The following is a 16,247-nucleotide window of genomic DNA, read 5'->3' as shown; positions in this document are numbered from 1 at the left end:
AGAGGTGACATCAGCGGTATGGCATGTAAATCATTCCTCCTTTTTATCTCCCCTTTTAAATCAATGAATTAGACATCCACGCATGAACCAAAGTGCCTTTGTGGGCATTTTGGCACCTAGCACATTACTCCCAAGGACCCTGGAAGAGTCTTGCCCACTGGACAACCTCTGTCTGGGCCGTAGAACCAACAGAAACAGCAAAACTGCCTAGACCCCTCTCACCACTGTCAAAATTGGGCAAAAATCGGGTGACTGGTGAGCCATGCAGGCACACATACAGGAGCGTACTTGCAGAAGTCTAGCTTTCCAGAAGGGAAGCCCCAGCACATTGCTGGATAGAACAACAACAACAACAAAAAGTTTTGTGTGGTACCTGGCTACTCCAGCAAGGCAGGACCACCAGAGAAATCCACTATTCCCCAATAGACCCACTAGAACTAAGAAGGAGCTCTGTGACTCTGGGGGAGGATATTGGAGAAAAGGCAAAAAAGAGTTAAAAAATTAAAAGACTTGAGCTCAGGAAGAAGTCTACCCATGAGTCTCTGGGAGTACCACACCCAGGGATCTCTCTACAGGATTCTCAGACATCCCCAAGGTCTAAGTACTAAAGCCCCCCACCCCCACGCAGTCTGCTGCCGATTTCTAGTGCAGTGAAGGAAGGTGGTCCCCAGTTGGACCAGGAACCACTGTTTGTGAGCAAGGGAAAAACCACAGGAGCTGTAGCGCCACCTCCTGGGAAACAAAAGATTTACAGTAGCCGGCCTGGTGAATTTTGAGTTCAGTTCAGTTCAGTCGTTCAATCATGTCCGACTCTGCGACCCCATGAATCGCAGCACGCCAGGCCTTCCTGTCCATTACCAACTCCCAGAGTTCATTCAAACTCATGTCCATCAAGTCGGTGATGCCATCCAGCCATCTCATCCTCTGTCATCCCCTTCTCCTCCTGCCCCCAATCCTTCCCAGCATCAGGGTCTTTTCCAATGAGTCAACTCTTCACATGAGGTGGCCAAAGTATTGGAGTTTCAGCTTCAGCATCAGTCCTTCCAAAGAACACCCAGGACTGATCTCCTTTAGGATGGACTGGCTGGATCTCCTTGCAGTCCAAGGGACTCTCAAGAGTCTTCTCCAACACCACAGTTCAAAAGCATCAATTGTTTGGTGCTCAGCTTTCTTCACAGTCCAACTCTCACATCCATACATGACCACTGGAAAAACCATAGCCTTGACTAGATGAACCTTTGTTGGCAAAGTAATATCTCTGCTTTTCAATATGTTATCTAGGTTAGTCATAACTTTCCTTCCAAGGAGCAAGCATCTTTTAATTTCATGGCTGCAATCACCATCTGCAGTGATTTTGGAGCCCAGAAAAATAAAGTCAGCCACTGTTTCCACTGTTTCCCCATCTATTTCCCATGAAGTGATGGGACCAGATGCCATGATCTTAGTTTTCTGAATATTGAGCTTTAAGCCAACATTTTCACTCTCCTCTTTCACTTTCATCAAGAGGCTCTTTACTTCTTCTTCACTTTCTGCCATAAGGGTGGTGTCATCTGCATATCTGAGGTTATTAATATTTCTCCCAGCAATCTTGATTCCAGCTTGTGCTTCATCCAGCCCAGTGTTTCTCATGATGTACTTTGCATATAACTTAAATAAGCAGGGTGACAATATACAGCCTTGACATACTCCTTTTTCCTATTTGGAACCCGTCTGTTGTTCCATGTCCAGTTCTAACAGTTGCTTCCTGACCTGCCTACAGGTTTCTCAAGAGGCAGGTCAGGTGGTCTGGTATGCCCATCTCTTTCAGAATTTTCCACAGTTTATTGTGATCCACACAGTCAAAGGCTTTGGCATAGTCAATAAAGCAGAAATAGATGTTTTTCTGGAACTCTCTTGCTTTTTCCATGATCCAGTGGATGTTGGCAATTTGATCTCTGGTTCCTCTGCCTTTTCTAAAACCACCTTGAACATCTGGAAGTTCACGGTTCACAGACTGTTGAAGCCTGGCTTGGAGAATTTTGAGCATTACTTTACTAGCGTGTGAGATGAGTGCAATTGTGCGGTAGTTTGAGCATTCTTTGGCATTGCCTTTCTTTGGGATTGGAATGAAAACTGACCTTTTCCAGTCCTGTGGCCACTGCTGAGTTTTCCAAATTTGCTGGCATATTGAGTGCAGCACTTTCACAAGCATCATCTTTCAGGATTTGGAATAGCTCCACTGGAATTCCGTCACCTCCACTAGCTTTGTTTGTAGTGATGCTTTCTAAGGCCCACTTGACTTCACATTCCAGGATGTCTGGCTCTAGGTGAGTGATCACACCATCGTGATTATCTTGGTCGTGAAGATCTTTTTTGTATAGTTCTTCTGTGTATTCTTGCCAAAAATTGGCCACAAGAGGGAAGCCTGCATACCTTCACAAAGACAATGGAAAAATTCAGATAGTAGCACCATAGAACATAATACCCCATCTGAAGGTAACAAGAAAAGTTAAGGCAATATCTTCTACTTCAAATGCAAAGGCGACAACACGTAACTAAAAGGATAATGAAAAATCAAGAGAATATAGCTTTACAAAGAAAAATGGTAATTCTCAAGCAGCCAAGCTCAAAACCATGAATATTGCAATCTAATTGATTAAAGAATTCAAAATAGTTATTTTGAAGAGATTCATACAAAAATACTCAGAAAGAAAATTCAGTGACATCAGCAATCAAATATATGAACAAAATAAGCTCTTTACCAAGAAGTAATTATAAAAAAGAACCAAATTCTGGAGCTGAATAATTCTGTGAATGAGATGAAGAAAGTAGTAGAGAGCATCAGTTGCATGGCAGACCAGATGGAGAAAAGGAAAAAATGACTTGGAGGACAGGAATTTTGAAATAACACAGAAGAGAAGACAGAACAAAGACTTTAAAAGAGCAAAGAAAGCCTATGTGAGCTATGGAATTCCATCAAAAGACAAATATTAGAATAATCAGGATTCCATAAAGAGGAAAAAAAAGAGATTTCTTTTTTAAAGAAATTAAAATTTTCTTTAAAATTTCTTTAAAGAAATAATAGCTGAGAACCTTCCTAAACCTGGAGAAAGACTTGGACATACAAGGCCACAAAGCTAATAGATCACCCTATCATCTCACTTCAGAGAGACTTTCCCCAAGCCACATATTGAAACTGTCAGAAATAATGATATTAACTAGACTTATTGTGATGATCTTTTCACAACAGAGTTTACTCTTGAACAATATGAACATTATGGGCACCAACTCTCCATGCAGTTGAAAATCTGTGTATAATTTATGATTAGCCCCCCATGCAGAGGACTCAATCAACCATGGATCATGTAGTTCTGTAATATTTACTATTAAAAAAATCCACATGCAGTATCTTTTGATATTGATTTCTAACAATTCCACAGTGAACAGACTCTGAATGATTTCAGTACCTTTAGACCATGAAATTTTTGCACCTAGTTTTATGTCCCTGAATATGTTCCAGTGTATCCTGGTTTTATAGCCTATGGGAACTTGAATAGAATTCATATCCTGCTATTGTGTGAAAATTGTGTAAATCTTAATTATGTTGAACTGTCTCATAGTGTTTTTTAGGTCTACTGTATTCTATTTTTCTGTCTATTCATTCTATTAATTTTTGAGAGTTTGATATTGAAACTCTGACTAAAAATCCTAATTTATCTACTTAAAAAATAATTGTAATATATAGTGGGACTATATGTAGCTTTCTTCTATATTTTTCAAGTCTCCTATAAATGTGTTATCATACTTTCACAATTTAAAAAATAAAGAAGAAATAAATCCACATTTAAGTGCATCTGTGCAGTTCAGGTGCTTCTCAGATAGCTCAGTGGTGAAGAATCCACCTGCCTATGCAGGAGACGTAAGAAACGTGGGTTCAGTCCTTGAGTGGGGAAGATCCCCTGGAGAAGTAAATGGCAACCCATTCTGGTATTCTTGCCTGGAAAATTCCATGGACAGAGGAGCCTGACAGGCTACAGTCCATAGGGTCGCAAAGAGTCAGACACGACTGAGCAGCTGAGCTTGCACACATGTGCAGTTCAAACCCATGTTGTTCAATGGTCAGCTGTATATACAAATATCAAATTAGGTTGTACACATAAAACTAATATAAATTTCTGTCAATTATATCTGTTTTTTTAATGATAAAGAAGAAATTTTAAAGGCAGCAGGAAAAAACTGAAAAGGACCACCGCCCTCCAATTAGGCTATCAGTGGATTTCACAGCAGAAACTACAGCCAAGAGAGCATAGAATGACATATGCAAAGTGTTGAAAGAGAAAAATTTTCAGCCAAGGATACTTTATCTGGTTAAGTTATCCTTCACATACAAAGGAGGAATAAAGGCTTTCCCAGACAAACTAAAGCTGAGAGAGTCCATCACCACTAAACCTGCCTTGCAAGGAATGCTTACAGGAGTTCTTGAAGCTGAAATGAAAACATACTACTCAGTGACATGAAAACACACAAATGTACACAACACACTAAGGTGAAAAATATACAGTCAGACTTAGAAAACCAGTTCTTCAAAATAGCATGGTGTGTTAAGCACTGAACTATAGTAAAAAGTTAAAAGAAAGCATAGTAAACAATAACTATGCTGTGCTTATGCTTAGTTGCTCAGTTGTGTCCAACTCTTTGCAACCCCGTGGACTGTAGCCCACCAGGCTCCTCTGTCCATGGGGATTCTCCAGGCAAGAATACTGGAGTGGGTTGCCATACCCTCCCCTAGGGGGTCCTCCCAACCCAGGGATGGAATCCAGGTCTTCCACATTGCAGGCAGATTCTTTACCATCTGAGCCATCAGGGAAGCCCCCCCAAAATAACTATAGCTACTATAAATTGTTAACAAATATACATATTTTAAAGGAGGTAGATTATGACATTAATCATGTAAAAGAGGGAATGAAATGTAAAAGATTGCAGTCTTTGCAGGCAATCAGAGGTAAGTTGCTGAGAGTCCAAAATGAACTGTTATCTCTAAGATGTTTTATGGAAGTCTCATGGTAACCACAAAGCAAAAACCTAGAGTAGACCCATGAAAGACAGTCAAAGGAGAAACAAAGCATATCACTACAGAAAATAACCTATTTTAAAAGGTAGGCAGAAACAGAGGGGGGGAAAAATGGACTGCAAAATACCCAGAAAACAAATGAATAAGATGGCATTAGTAAATCCTTACGTATCAGCAATTACTCTAAATGCAAATGGATTGAATTCACCATGAAGAGGCAAAGTGTAGCTGAATGGATTAAAAACAAGATCCAACTATTTGCTGCCTACAAGAGCCTCACTTCAGCTTTAAGGACACACATAGACTCAAAGTAAAGAAATGTAAAAAAAGATTCCATGCAGATAGAAACCAAAAGAAAGTGGAGGTAGTCATACTTGTATCAAACAAAATAAACTTTAAGCCAAAACTGATAACAAGAGACGAAGGAAGTCATGATGCATAATTGAGGTAAATTCATTAAGAAGATATAACAATCAGAAATATGTATACATCCAGCATCAGAGCACTGAAATATATTAACCAAATACCAAGACATCTGAAAAGAGAAACAGACAGTATACTACTAATAGATTATGGGACTTGAATGCCTTACTTTATTTATTTTTTTTTAACTCAAAAGTTTTTTTTTAATTTTTTTTACTTTACAATATTGTATTGGTTTTGCCATACAGCAACATGCATCCACCACAGGTGTACACGTGTTCCCCATCCTGAATCCCCCTCCCACCTCCCTCCCCATACCATCCCTCTGGGTCATCCCAGTGCACCAGCCCCAAGCTTCTTGTATCCTGCATCAAACCTGGACTGGTGATTCATTTCTTATATGATATTATACATGTTTTAATGCCATTCTCCCAAATCATCCCCCCCTCCCTCTCCCACAGAGTCCAAAAGACTGGAGAGGATGTGGAGAAAAGGGAACCCTCTTACACTGTTGGTGGGAATGCAAACTAGTACAGCCACTATGGAGAACAGTGTGGAGATTCCTTAAAAAACTGGAAATAGAACTGCCATATGACCCAGCAATCCCACTGCTGATCATACACACCGAGGAAACCAGAATTGAAAGAGACACGTGTACCCCAATGTTCATCGCAGCACTGTTTATAATAGCCAGGAAATGGAAGCAACCTAGATGTCCATCAGCAGATGAATGGATAAGAAAGCTATGGTACATAAACACAATGGAGTATTACTCAGCCATTAAAAAGAATACATTTGAATCAGTTCTAATGAGGTGGATGACTGGAGCCTATTATACAGAGTGAAGTAAGCCAGAAAGAAAAACACCAATACAGTATACTAACACATATATATGGAATTTAGAAAGATGGTAATGACAATCCTGTATGCGAGACAGCCAGAGAAGGCAATGGCACCCCACTCCAGTACTCTTGCCTGAAAAATCCCATGGACGGAGGAGCCTGGTAGGCTGCAGTCCATGGGATTGCTAAGAGTCGGACACGACTGAGCGACTTCACTTTCACTTTTCACTTTCACACATTGGAGAAGGAAATGGTAACCTACTCCAGTGTTCTTGCCTGGAGAATCCCAGGGACGGGGGAGCCTGGTGGGCTGCCGTCTATGGGGTCACACACGCGACTGAAGTGACTTAGCAGCAGCAGCAGGATGCGAGACAGCAAAAGAGACACAGATGTATAGAATGCCTAACTTTAAACAATGGGTAGATATCCAGAGTGATAATCATCCAGAGTGAAAACCAAAAAGGAAACAATGGATTTGAACCATACTTTAGAACAAATGGGCCTAACAGACATCTATGGAACATTCTATCAAACAACAGCAGAATACACATTCTTCTTAAGTGCATATGGAACATTCTCAAGGTTAAATCATATGATTGAACACAAAACAATTCTTAAAATTTAAGACGATTTTGACCTTAACAAAATTCTAGCAATCAGAATCCAACAACACATTAAAAAGATCATACACCATGACCAAGTGGGCTTTATCCCAGGGATGCAAGGATTCTTCAATATCCACAAATCAATCAATGTAATACACCACATTAACAAATTGAAAAATAAAAACCATATGATTATCTCAATAGATGCAGAGAAAGCCTTTGACAAAATTCAACATCCATTTATGATCAAAACTCTCCAGAAAGCAGGAATAGAAGGAACATACCTCAACATAATCAAAGCTATATATGACAAACCCACAGCAAACATTATCCTCAATGGTGAAAAATTGAAAGCATTTCCTCTGAAGTCAGGAACAAGACAAGGGTGCCCACTTTCACCATTACTATTCAACATAGTTTTGGAAGTTTTGGCCACAGCAATCAGAGCAGAAAAAGAAATAAAAGGAATCCAAATTGGAAAAGAAGAAGTAAAGCTCTCACTGTTTGCAGATGACATGATCCTCTACATAGAAAACCCTAAAGACTCCACCAGAAAATTACTAGAACTAATCAATGACTATAGTAAAGTTGCAGGATATAAAATCAACACACAGAAATCCCTTGCATTCCTATACACTAATAATGAGAAAACAGAAAGAGAAATTAAGGAAACAATTCCATTCACCATTGCAACGGAAAGAATAAAATACTTAGGAATATATCTACCTAAAGATTCTAAAGACCTATATATAGAAAACTATAAAACACTGGTGAAAGAAATCAAAGAGGACACTAACAGATGGAGAAATATACCATGTTCATGGATTGGAAGAATCAATATAGTGAAAATGAGTATACTACCCAAAGCAATCTATAGATTCAATGCAATCCCTATCAAGCTACCAACAGCATTCTTCACAGAGCTAGAACAAATAATTTCACAATTTGTATGGAAAAACAAAAAACCTCGAATAGCCAAAGCGATCTTGAGAAAGAAGAATGGAACTGGAGGAATCAACCTACCTGACTTCAGGCTCTACTACAAAGCCACAGTTATCAAGACAGTATGGTACTGGCACAAAGACAGAAATATAGATCAATGGAACAAAATAGAAAGCCCAGAGATAAATCCACGCACATATGGACACCTTATCTTCGACAAAGGAGGCAAGAATATACAATGGATTAAAGACAATCTCTTTAACAAGTGGTGCTGGGAACTCTGGTCAACCACTTGTAAAAGAATGAAACTAGAACACTTTCTAACACCATACACAAAAATAAACTCAAAATGGATTAAAGATCTAAACGTAAGACCAGAAACTATAAAACTCCTAGAGGAGAACATAGGCAAAACACTCTCTGACATACATCACAGCAGGATCCTCTATGACCCACCTCCCAGAATATTGGAAATAAAAGCAAAAATAAACAAATGGGACCTAATTAACCTTAAAAGCTTCTGCACATCAAAGGAAACTATTAGCAAGGTGAAAAGACAGCCTTCAGAATGGGAGAAGATAATAGCAAATGAAGCAACTGACAAACAACTAATCTCAAGAATATACAAGCAACTCCTACAGCTCAACTCCAGAAAAATAAATGACCCAATCAAAAAATGGGCCAAAGAACTAAATAGACATTTCTCCAAAGAAGACATACAGATGGCTCACAAACACATGAAAAGATGCTCAACATCACTCATTATCAGAGAAATGCAAATCAAAACCACTATGAGGTACCATTTCACACCAGTCAGAATGGCTGCAATCCAAAAGTCTACAAGTAATAAATGCTGGAGAGGGTGTGGAGAAAAGGGAACCCTCTTACACTGTTGGTGGGAATGCAAACTAGTACAGCCACTATGGAGAACAGTGTGGAGATTCCTTAAAAAACTGGAAATAGACCTGCCTTATGATCCAGCAATCCCACTGCTGGGCATACACACTGAGAAAACCAGAAGGGAAAGAGACACGAGTACCCCAATGTTCATCGCAGCACTGTTTATAATAGCCAGGACATGGAAGCAACCTAGATGTCCATCAGCAGATGAATGGATAAGAAAGCTGTGGTACATATACACAATGGAGTATTATTCAGCCATTAAAAAGAATACATTTGAATCAGTTCTAATGAGGTGGATGAAACTGGAGCCTATTATACAGAGTGAAGTAAGCCAGAAAGAAAAACACCAATACAGTATACTAACGCATATATGGAATTTAGAAAGATGGTAACAATAACCCTGTGTACGAGACAGCAAAAGAGACACTGATGTATAAAACAGTCTTATGGACTCTGTGGGAGAGGGAGAGGGTGGGAAGATTTGGGAGAATGGCATTGAAACATGTAAAATATCATGTATGAAACGAGTTGCCAGTCCAGGTTCGATGCACGATACTGGATGCTTGGGGCTGGTGCACTGGGACGACCCAGAGGGATGGAATGGGGAGGGAGGAGGGAGGAGGGCTCAGGATGGGGAACACATGTATACCTGTGGCGGATTCATTTTGATATTTGGCAAATCTATTACAGTTATGTAAAGTTTAAAAATAAAATAAAATTAAAAAAAAAAAGTAAAAAAAAAAAAAATTTAAGACGATTTTGATTATAGCAAATGCACTGTATAAATACTATGATAAGAAACTAAAAAGCAACAACATGAGGAGGTGGAAAATCTACAAATATGTAGAAACTAAACAACATATTCTTGGGTCAAAGAAGAAATCAAAAGTGAAATCAAAGAATATATTGAAATAAGTGAAAATGGAAACACTACATACTAAAACCTTTTGTTAGGGAATTTTAGAGTGACAGACACATGTAATAAGAAGTTATAAAGATCACAAATAAGCAACCTAGATTTACGCCTCAAGAAACTAGGGAAAAAATAACAAATTAAGCCCAAAGTTAACAAAAGGGAGAAAATAAGAGAGGTCACAATGAAAAACCAAAATGGAGACCATAAAAAACAATAAAAAATATTAATGAAATTGAGTTGGATTTTCAAAAGATAAACAAAAATCAGTAAAACTTTAACAAATCTAAGAAAAATTGAGAAACATCTCATAAAAAGGAAATGAAAAAGGAGAGATTACAACTGACACTACAGAAATACATAGGATCACGAGAAACTACCAGAAGCAAATTATATGCAACAAATTAGATACCCTAGAAGAAACGGATAACTTCTTAGACTCATACAACTTACCAAGACTGAATCAAGAAGAAATATTGAATAGAAAATCCAGACTAATAACAAGTAAACCTATTGAATCGGTGGTGAGGAAACTTTTCAAAAAAAGAAAACCACAAGACCAGATGGCTTCACTAGCAAATTCTGCAAAATGTTTAAGTAAGAATTAACACCAATCCTTCTCAAATGCTGCCTGAAAAATTGAAGAGGAAGGAAGAAAAAAAGTCATCCTACAAGGCTAGCATCATGATAGCAAAGCCATATAAAGACATCACAGTAAAATAAAACTATAGGCCAATATCCCTGATGAATATGCTAGAGCATTCAGGTGAGACAAGGAAATAAAAGGCATCCAAATAAGATAGAAAGAAATAAAATTGTTATTTATAGGTAATATGATCTTATGTGTGTGTGTGTATATATACACACACACACACACACACACACACACAGTTGACCCTTGAGCAACATGGCAGTTAGGAACACCAACCCTCCCCGCAGTTGAAAAATCCAATTTTACAGGTGGTCATCTAAATCCACAGTTCCAATCCTCAGTTTTAACCAACTATGGATCATGTAGTATTGTAGTAGATGTATGTTGTTGTTTCATTGTTGTTCAGTCACTAAGTCATGTCTGAATCTTTGTGACCCCCATAGACTGTAGCCCACCAGGCTCCTCTGTCCATGGGATTTTGCGGGCAAGAATACTGGAGAAGAATACATGGAGAAGATCCTTCTCCATGGAATCTTCCTGACCCAGGGACTGAACCCATGTCTCCTGCATTGACAAGCATATTCTTTACACTGAGCCAGTAGGGAAGCACTAGTTTAAAAGAAGAAAAATTCACATGTACGTGGACCCCTGCAGTTCAAACTTGTATTTTTCAAGGATCCAGTGTATTCAAAATCCCAACTAAATCTCAACTAAAAGACTGTTGAATTTAATCAATGAATTCAGTGACGTTGCAGGATATAAAATCAATACACAGAAATCAATTGCACTTCTAAACACTAACGGCAAAACATCTGGAAAAGAAGTAAAGAGAACTATCCCACTCACAATAGCATCAAAAATAATAAAATACTTAAGAATAAATTTATCTAAGAACATGAAAATTTTGTACAATACTGCAAGATTTCATCGAAAGAAATCAAAGGAGGCATAAACAAATGGAAAGACATCCTGTGTTCATGGATTGGAAGTTAATATTGTTAAAAATTCCATGCTACTCAAAGCATCTACAGATTAAATGTAATTCCATTTAAATTGAAATTTCTATTCCACAGAAATAGAGAAAAAGTTCTAAATATTATATGGAACTACAGAAGACCCCAAATAGCCAAAGCAATCATAAGAGAGAAAAACATAATTGGAGACATCACACTTCCTGACCACTAGCTATATACCACAAAGCTAAGGTAATTAAAGCAGTATGGTACTGGCATAAAAATAGACATATATACGAAACAAGATAAAGAGCCTAATACTAAACTTTTGCATATATAGTCAACTAATATTTAATTAGAGAGCCAAGAACATCAAATGGGGAAAGGATTATCTCATCAACAAATGATGTTGGGAAAACTGGATAACCACATATAGAATTAAATTGGACCTCGACCTTACACACTTCACAAAATTAAATTGAGATGGGTCAAATAATGAAATGTTAAAACTTAATACCATAAAATTCATAGAAGAAAACCTAGGGAGGAAGTTCCTCCACATTGGTCCTGGCAAGGATTTTTTTGGATATGACACCAAAAGCACAAACAACAACAAAAAACTCAGCAAATGGGGCTACATCAGATTTAAAAGTTTCTGCACCGAAAGAGAAGCAATCAACAAAATGAAAAGGCAGCCTGTGAAATGGGAGAAAATGTTTGCAAACCATGTATCAGATAGGGGTTAATATCCAAAATACATAAACAGTTCATACGACTCGATAACAAAAAAGAAATCCAACTTAAAAGTGGGCAGAGAATCTGATTAGACATTTTTCCAAAGAGGACATACAGATGGCCAACAGGTACATGAAAAAGTGGTCATCGTCACTAATCAGGAAAATGCAAATCAAATCCACAATGAGATACTATCTCACACCTATAAGAATGGCTTATATCAAGAAGACAAGAGACAACAAGTGTGTTCAAGGGTGTAGGGAAAGGGAACCCTGTACACTGTTGGTGGGATTATAAACTGGTTCAGCCACTATGGATACCAATATGAAGTTCCTCAACAAAGTAAAAATAGAACTGTCATATGATTCAGCAGCCCCACTTCTGGGCATATATCCGAAGGAAATGAAAACAGGTTATCAAAGAGATATATATGCACTGCCATGCTTACTGCAGCATTATTTGCAATATCTAAGATATGGAAACAACTTAAGTGGTCATCAGTGAATAAATGTATAAAGGAAATATAGTATATTATATACAATGGAGTACTATCCAGTCATGAGTAAAGAGGAAATCTTTCCATTTGCAACAACACAGACTCTGAAAATATTATGCTAAGTGAGATTAAGTCTGAGAAATGCAAATACTGGATGATAATCTCTTCTATGTGAAATCTTTAGAAAAACTAAAAAAGAGCAAGTAGAATGGTGGTTACCAGAGGCTGGTTGAGGGGGAAGGATGAGAGAGATATTATTTAAGGATACATACTTGAAACCAGTAGATAAATAAGTCCTGGAGATCTAATGCACAGTATAGTGATTATAGAAAACAAAACTGTATTATAAAAAAGATCTTAATTGTTCCCAGCACAAGAAGAAATGATAACTATGTGAAATGACAGAGGTGTTACTAATGATACAATGGCCCTCATATTGCAATATGAATGTATCAGATCAATATGTTTCATGCCTTAAATTTATACAATGCTCTGTTTCATTTGTATCTCATTTTTTAATTAAGAGAAAAATTAATGTCAAAAGTACCAATTCTGATATATAATATTCAGTTCTTACTATTTAAATCCTTACTTGGAATGTAATGCTCTTTTGTAGGGTACTGTGGCACCCCACTCCAGTACTTTTGCCTAGAAACTCCCATGGACGGAGGAGCCTGGTAGGCTGCAGTCCATGGGGTCGCTAGAGTCGTACACGACTGAGCGACTTCACTTTCACTTTTCACTTTCATGCATTGGAGAAGGAAATGGCAACCCACTCCAGTATTCTTGCCTGGAGAATCCCAGGGACGGGGAAGCCTGGTGGGCTGCCGTCTATGGGGTCGCACAGAGTCAGACATGACTGAAGCGACTTAGCAGCAGCAGCTGTTACAGAGAAATAGCTTTAAATTTTGGAACCAACATCTATAACAATTCTAAAACTAAAAGTAGGGAAAGGTGGTAGTTAGAAGAGCTGAGGAAAGGAAGGAAGGTGCACTGTAGAAAAAAAAAATAAAAGGAAAAAAATCTGTTTTACTTGTTAGAGTTTCGCTGTAAGTACATCAGATGCCAGAGAATGTATAGTTAACCTTGAGAATCTTACTCATTTCTTTGTTTCCTTCTTGGGATTTTAACTAATTAAAAATTTATAAAAATTTACAAACAATTAAATAGTACTTTCTGAGTTGCCACTTATTTATGAACTAAATTGACTCTTATCTTACAGAAAATCAAATGGTGTATAAAAACAGGTTGATGGATGGAGTAAAGAAATACAGAGGTGAGTGAGAAAACTGCCAAGAAAGAAAAAATAGATCTTCAAGCTTTTGCATTTACTCTTCTACAATCTCTTTTATTTCTCACTGATTGGCTTGCTAATTGTATTAGTCTAGTTTTTTTAATGAGCTGACATTCTTAGTTGTACACAATCGAAAGAAATAGCTACATTATTTTGTCAGTGTGGCAAATTTTGAATTTTACTAAATGGTAATAATATGTGCATTGTCTCTGCTATAATTCGTTAGTCTTAATAGTCACCTCTTTCTTCTAGGTAAATTCACCTTGTAAATTGCTGTAACAGTGTTTCCTGGAACACTGAAAAGAATTTTTCTATTTCTAATTCCTCAACTAATTCTTTTTAATCACTTCAAGAGTTTTATGGTGTCATTGCTTTTTGCTTCCATTTATGTTGATTGATTGATATGACCAGGCATTTTTTCCTCTTTAGCATAATCACAGATTTCCTTTATTCTTATCCCTTTTTTTCATAAGGAGGAAAGGTTAATATCAATAAAATAGATGATGCTCTCAAGAACTTGGGATTCCCACTTGATGAGGAAGACATTGAGGAACTATGCAGTCACCTGCCAATTGATGGTAAGCACTTCAAGTACCCAGAGCCCTGCAAAGATTTTTTTTATTTCTCTGTAGAAATATCTGAAGTATACTTGTTAATTTCTTGGAAAAAGCCAGAAGCCTATAGAGAGCAAATCCTAAAAAACAGAGATATATTGTTTAAAAAAAAAATTTATTTATTTGGCTGTGCTGGGTCTTAGTTGTAGCAGGCAGGATCTTTAGTTGTGGTGTGCAGGATCTAGTCCTGACCAGGAATGGAACTGTGGACCTCCTACATTGGGAGCTCAGAGTCTCAGTCACTAGACCACCAGAGAAGTCCCAGCAGCGCTGTTTTTAAAACAAGAAACTAATCATGTTGTTTCTCCTGCCTAAATTTCTCCAGGAAATGTCTTTCAACTGTAAGATAAATAAGATCAATGGATCTAATGTAAAACATGGTAACTGTAGTTGATAACAGAGTGTTGCTTAATTGAAATTTGCTAAGAGAATAGAATTAAATGTTCTCACCAAAAACATATAGATAGATAGATAGTTAATAGATGGATAGATTATATAGTGAGAGATATTAATTAACTAGATGGGGGCAACTTTTCACAATGTATATATATAAAATAATCACAGTGTACAGTTTTAATATCTTACAATTTGATCAGCTATAAAGCTGAAACAGAAAACAAGGCAAAATTAGGAATGAATTTTTTTTCTCTCCCAGTCTAATGAGTGAGGAATACAAAAAGTAAAAGGTGAATAAATGGAATAAATGTGTTTGTCATACTTAGAGTCTTTTTTTCCCCCAAGCTTATGCTTATGTAGGGCTTCCCAGGTGGCACTAGTGGTAAAGAACTCACCTGCCAATGCAGGAGACATAAGAGACATGGGTTCGATCCCTGGGTTGGAAAGATCCCCTGCAGGAGGTCATGGCAACTCACTCCGGTATTCTTACCTGGAAAATGCCACAGACAAAGGAGCCTTGCAGGCTACAGTCCATAGGAATGCAAAGAGTCAAATAAAACATCTAACTAGAAGGAAAAAAAAAATCTTGGCAACTGCAAAATTCTTACATTTTACTCCACAGTTTAAGAATTTTATATAATTGGGACCTGTATTAGTCTGCTGAGGCTGCCATAACAAAATACCGTAGTCTGTGTGACTTAAGAGAAATTTATTTTCTCTAAGTTCTGGATGCAGGGAAATCCAAGATCACCGTGTCATTTTATTTGGTTTCTGGTGAAAGTTTTCTTCCTAGCTTGCAGACAGCTGCCTTCTCACTGTGTCTTCACACGGCAGGGTGGAGAGAAAAAAAAAAAAAAAATCTTCCTCTTATAAGGCCACAGTCCTATTGGATTAGGGCTCCACCCTCACAACCTCATTTAACCTTAATTACCTCCTAAAGACTTTATTTCCAAATACAGTCACACTGGGGAATAGGGCTTCAACATATGAAATTAAGGGGACATGATTTAGGTCATAGCAGGATTATATCTAAATTTTGTTTTATTTTGTAGTTGAGAGAAAGGTTAAACTGGATAGACTTCTAGATGAAGTACAAGAACTTCTAGGTGAGTGAGAAGAAATAATAAGGAATAATTTTTAAAATCTCAATACTTAACAAAAGAAGTTATTTTTAAAGTATTTTCTGTTAGCCTATCTGTGACATATTAATCCTGCTACTATATCTGTTTTAATTGGTAATGTGTACATAACTGAAAAGACAGCTTTATAAGCTAAATGTTATTCATTATTATAATTAATTGTTGCCTACTTCTTATTTTAAAGGCTACAGTATAATGCCTCAATAATAAACCCTTTATGCTTTGGTATTTCTCAATAATATTATTATTTTCCTGCTGTTCTAAAAGCAAAATGGCAAGGCAAATTACAC

The 16,247-nt window shown here is 37.4% G+C and overlaps 1 protein-coding gene across 15 annotated transcripts in view; it reads left to right on the top strand.

Moving 5' to 3' along the window:
- Positions 1-16,247, top strand: part of EFCAB3 (EF-hand calcium binding domain 3) — a 177,653-nt gene that overhangs the window by 51,049 nt on the left and 110,357 nt on the right. For 13 of the 15 annotated variants that reach the window (XM_044938820.2, XM_044938816.2, XM_044938817.2 and 10 more), the window contains 3 exons: positions 13,737-13,790; positions 14,282-14,386; positions 15,871-15,924. In XM_044938820.2, coding sequence (XP_044794755.2) covers positions 13,737-13,790; positions 14,282-14,386; positions 15,871-15,924 — 213 coding nt within the window. The remainder of the gene's footprint in view (positions 1-13,736; positions 13,791-14,281; positions 14,387-15,870; positions 15,925-16,247) is intronic. The other 2 variants (XM_044938822.2, XM_044938818.2) reach the window with 1 other exon arrangement.

Source organism: Bubalus bubalis, chromosome 3 (assembly GCF_019923935.1).
Source record: "Bubalus bubalis isolate 160015118507 breed Murrah chromosome 3, NDDB_SH_1, whole genome shotgun sequence".
Classification (NCBI taxonomy): domain Eukaryota; kingdom Metazoa; phylum Chordata; class Mammalia; order Artiodactyla; family Bovidae; genus Bubalus; species Bubalus bubalis.
Note: the sequence above shows the minus strand (reverse complement) of the source record. Positions and strands in the feature narration are given on the sequence as shown.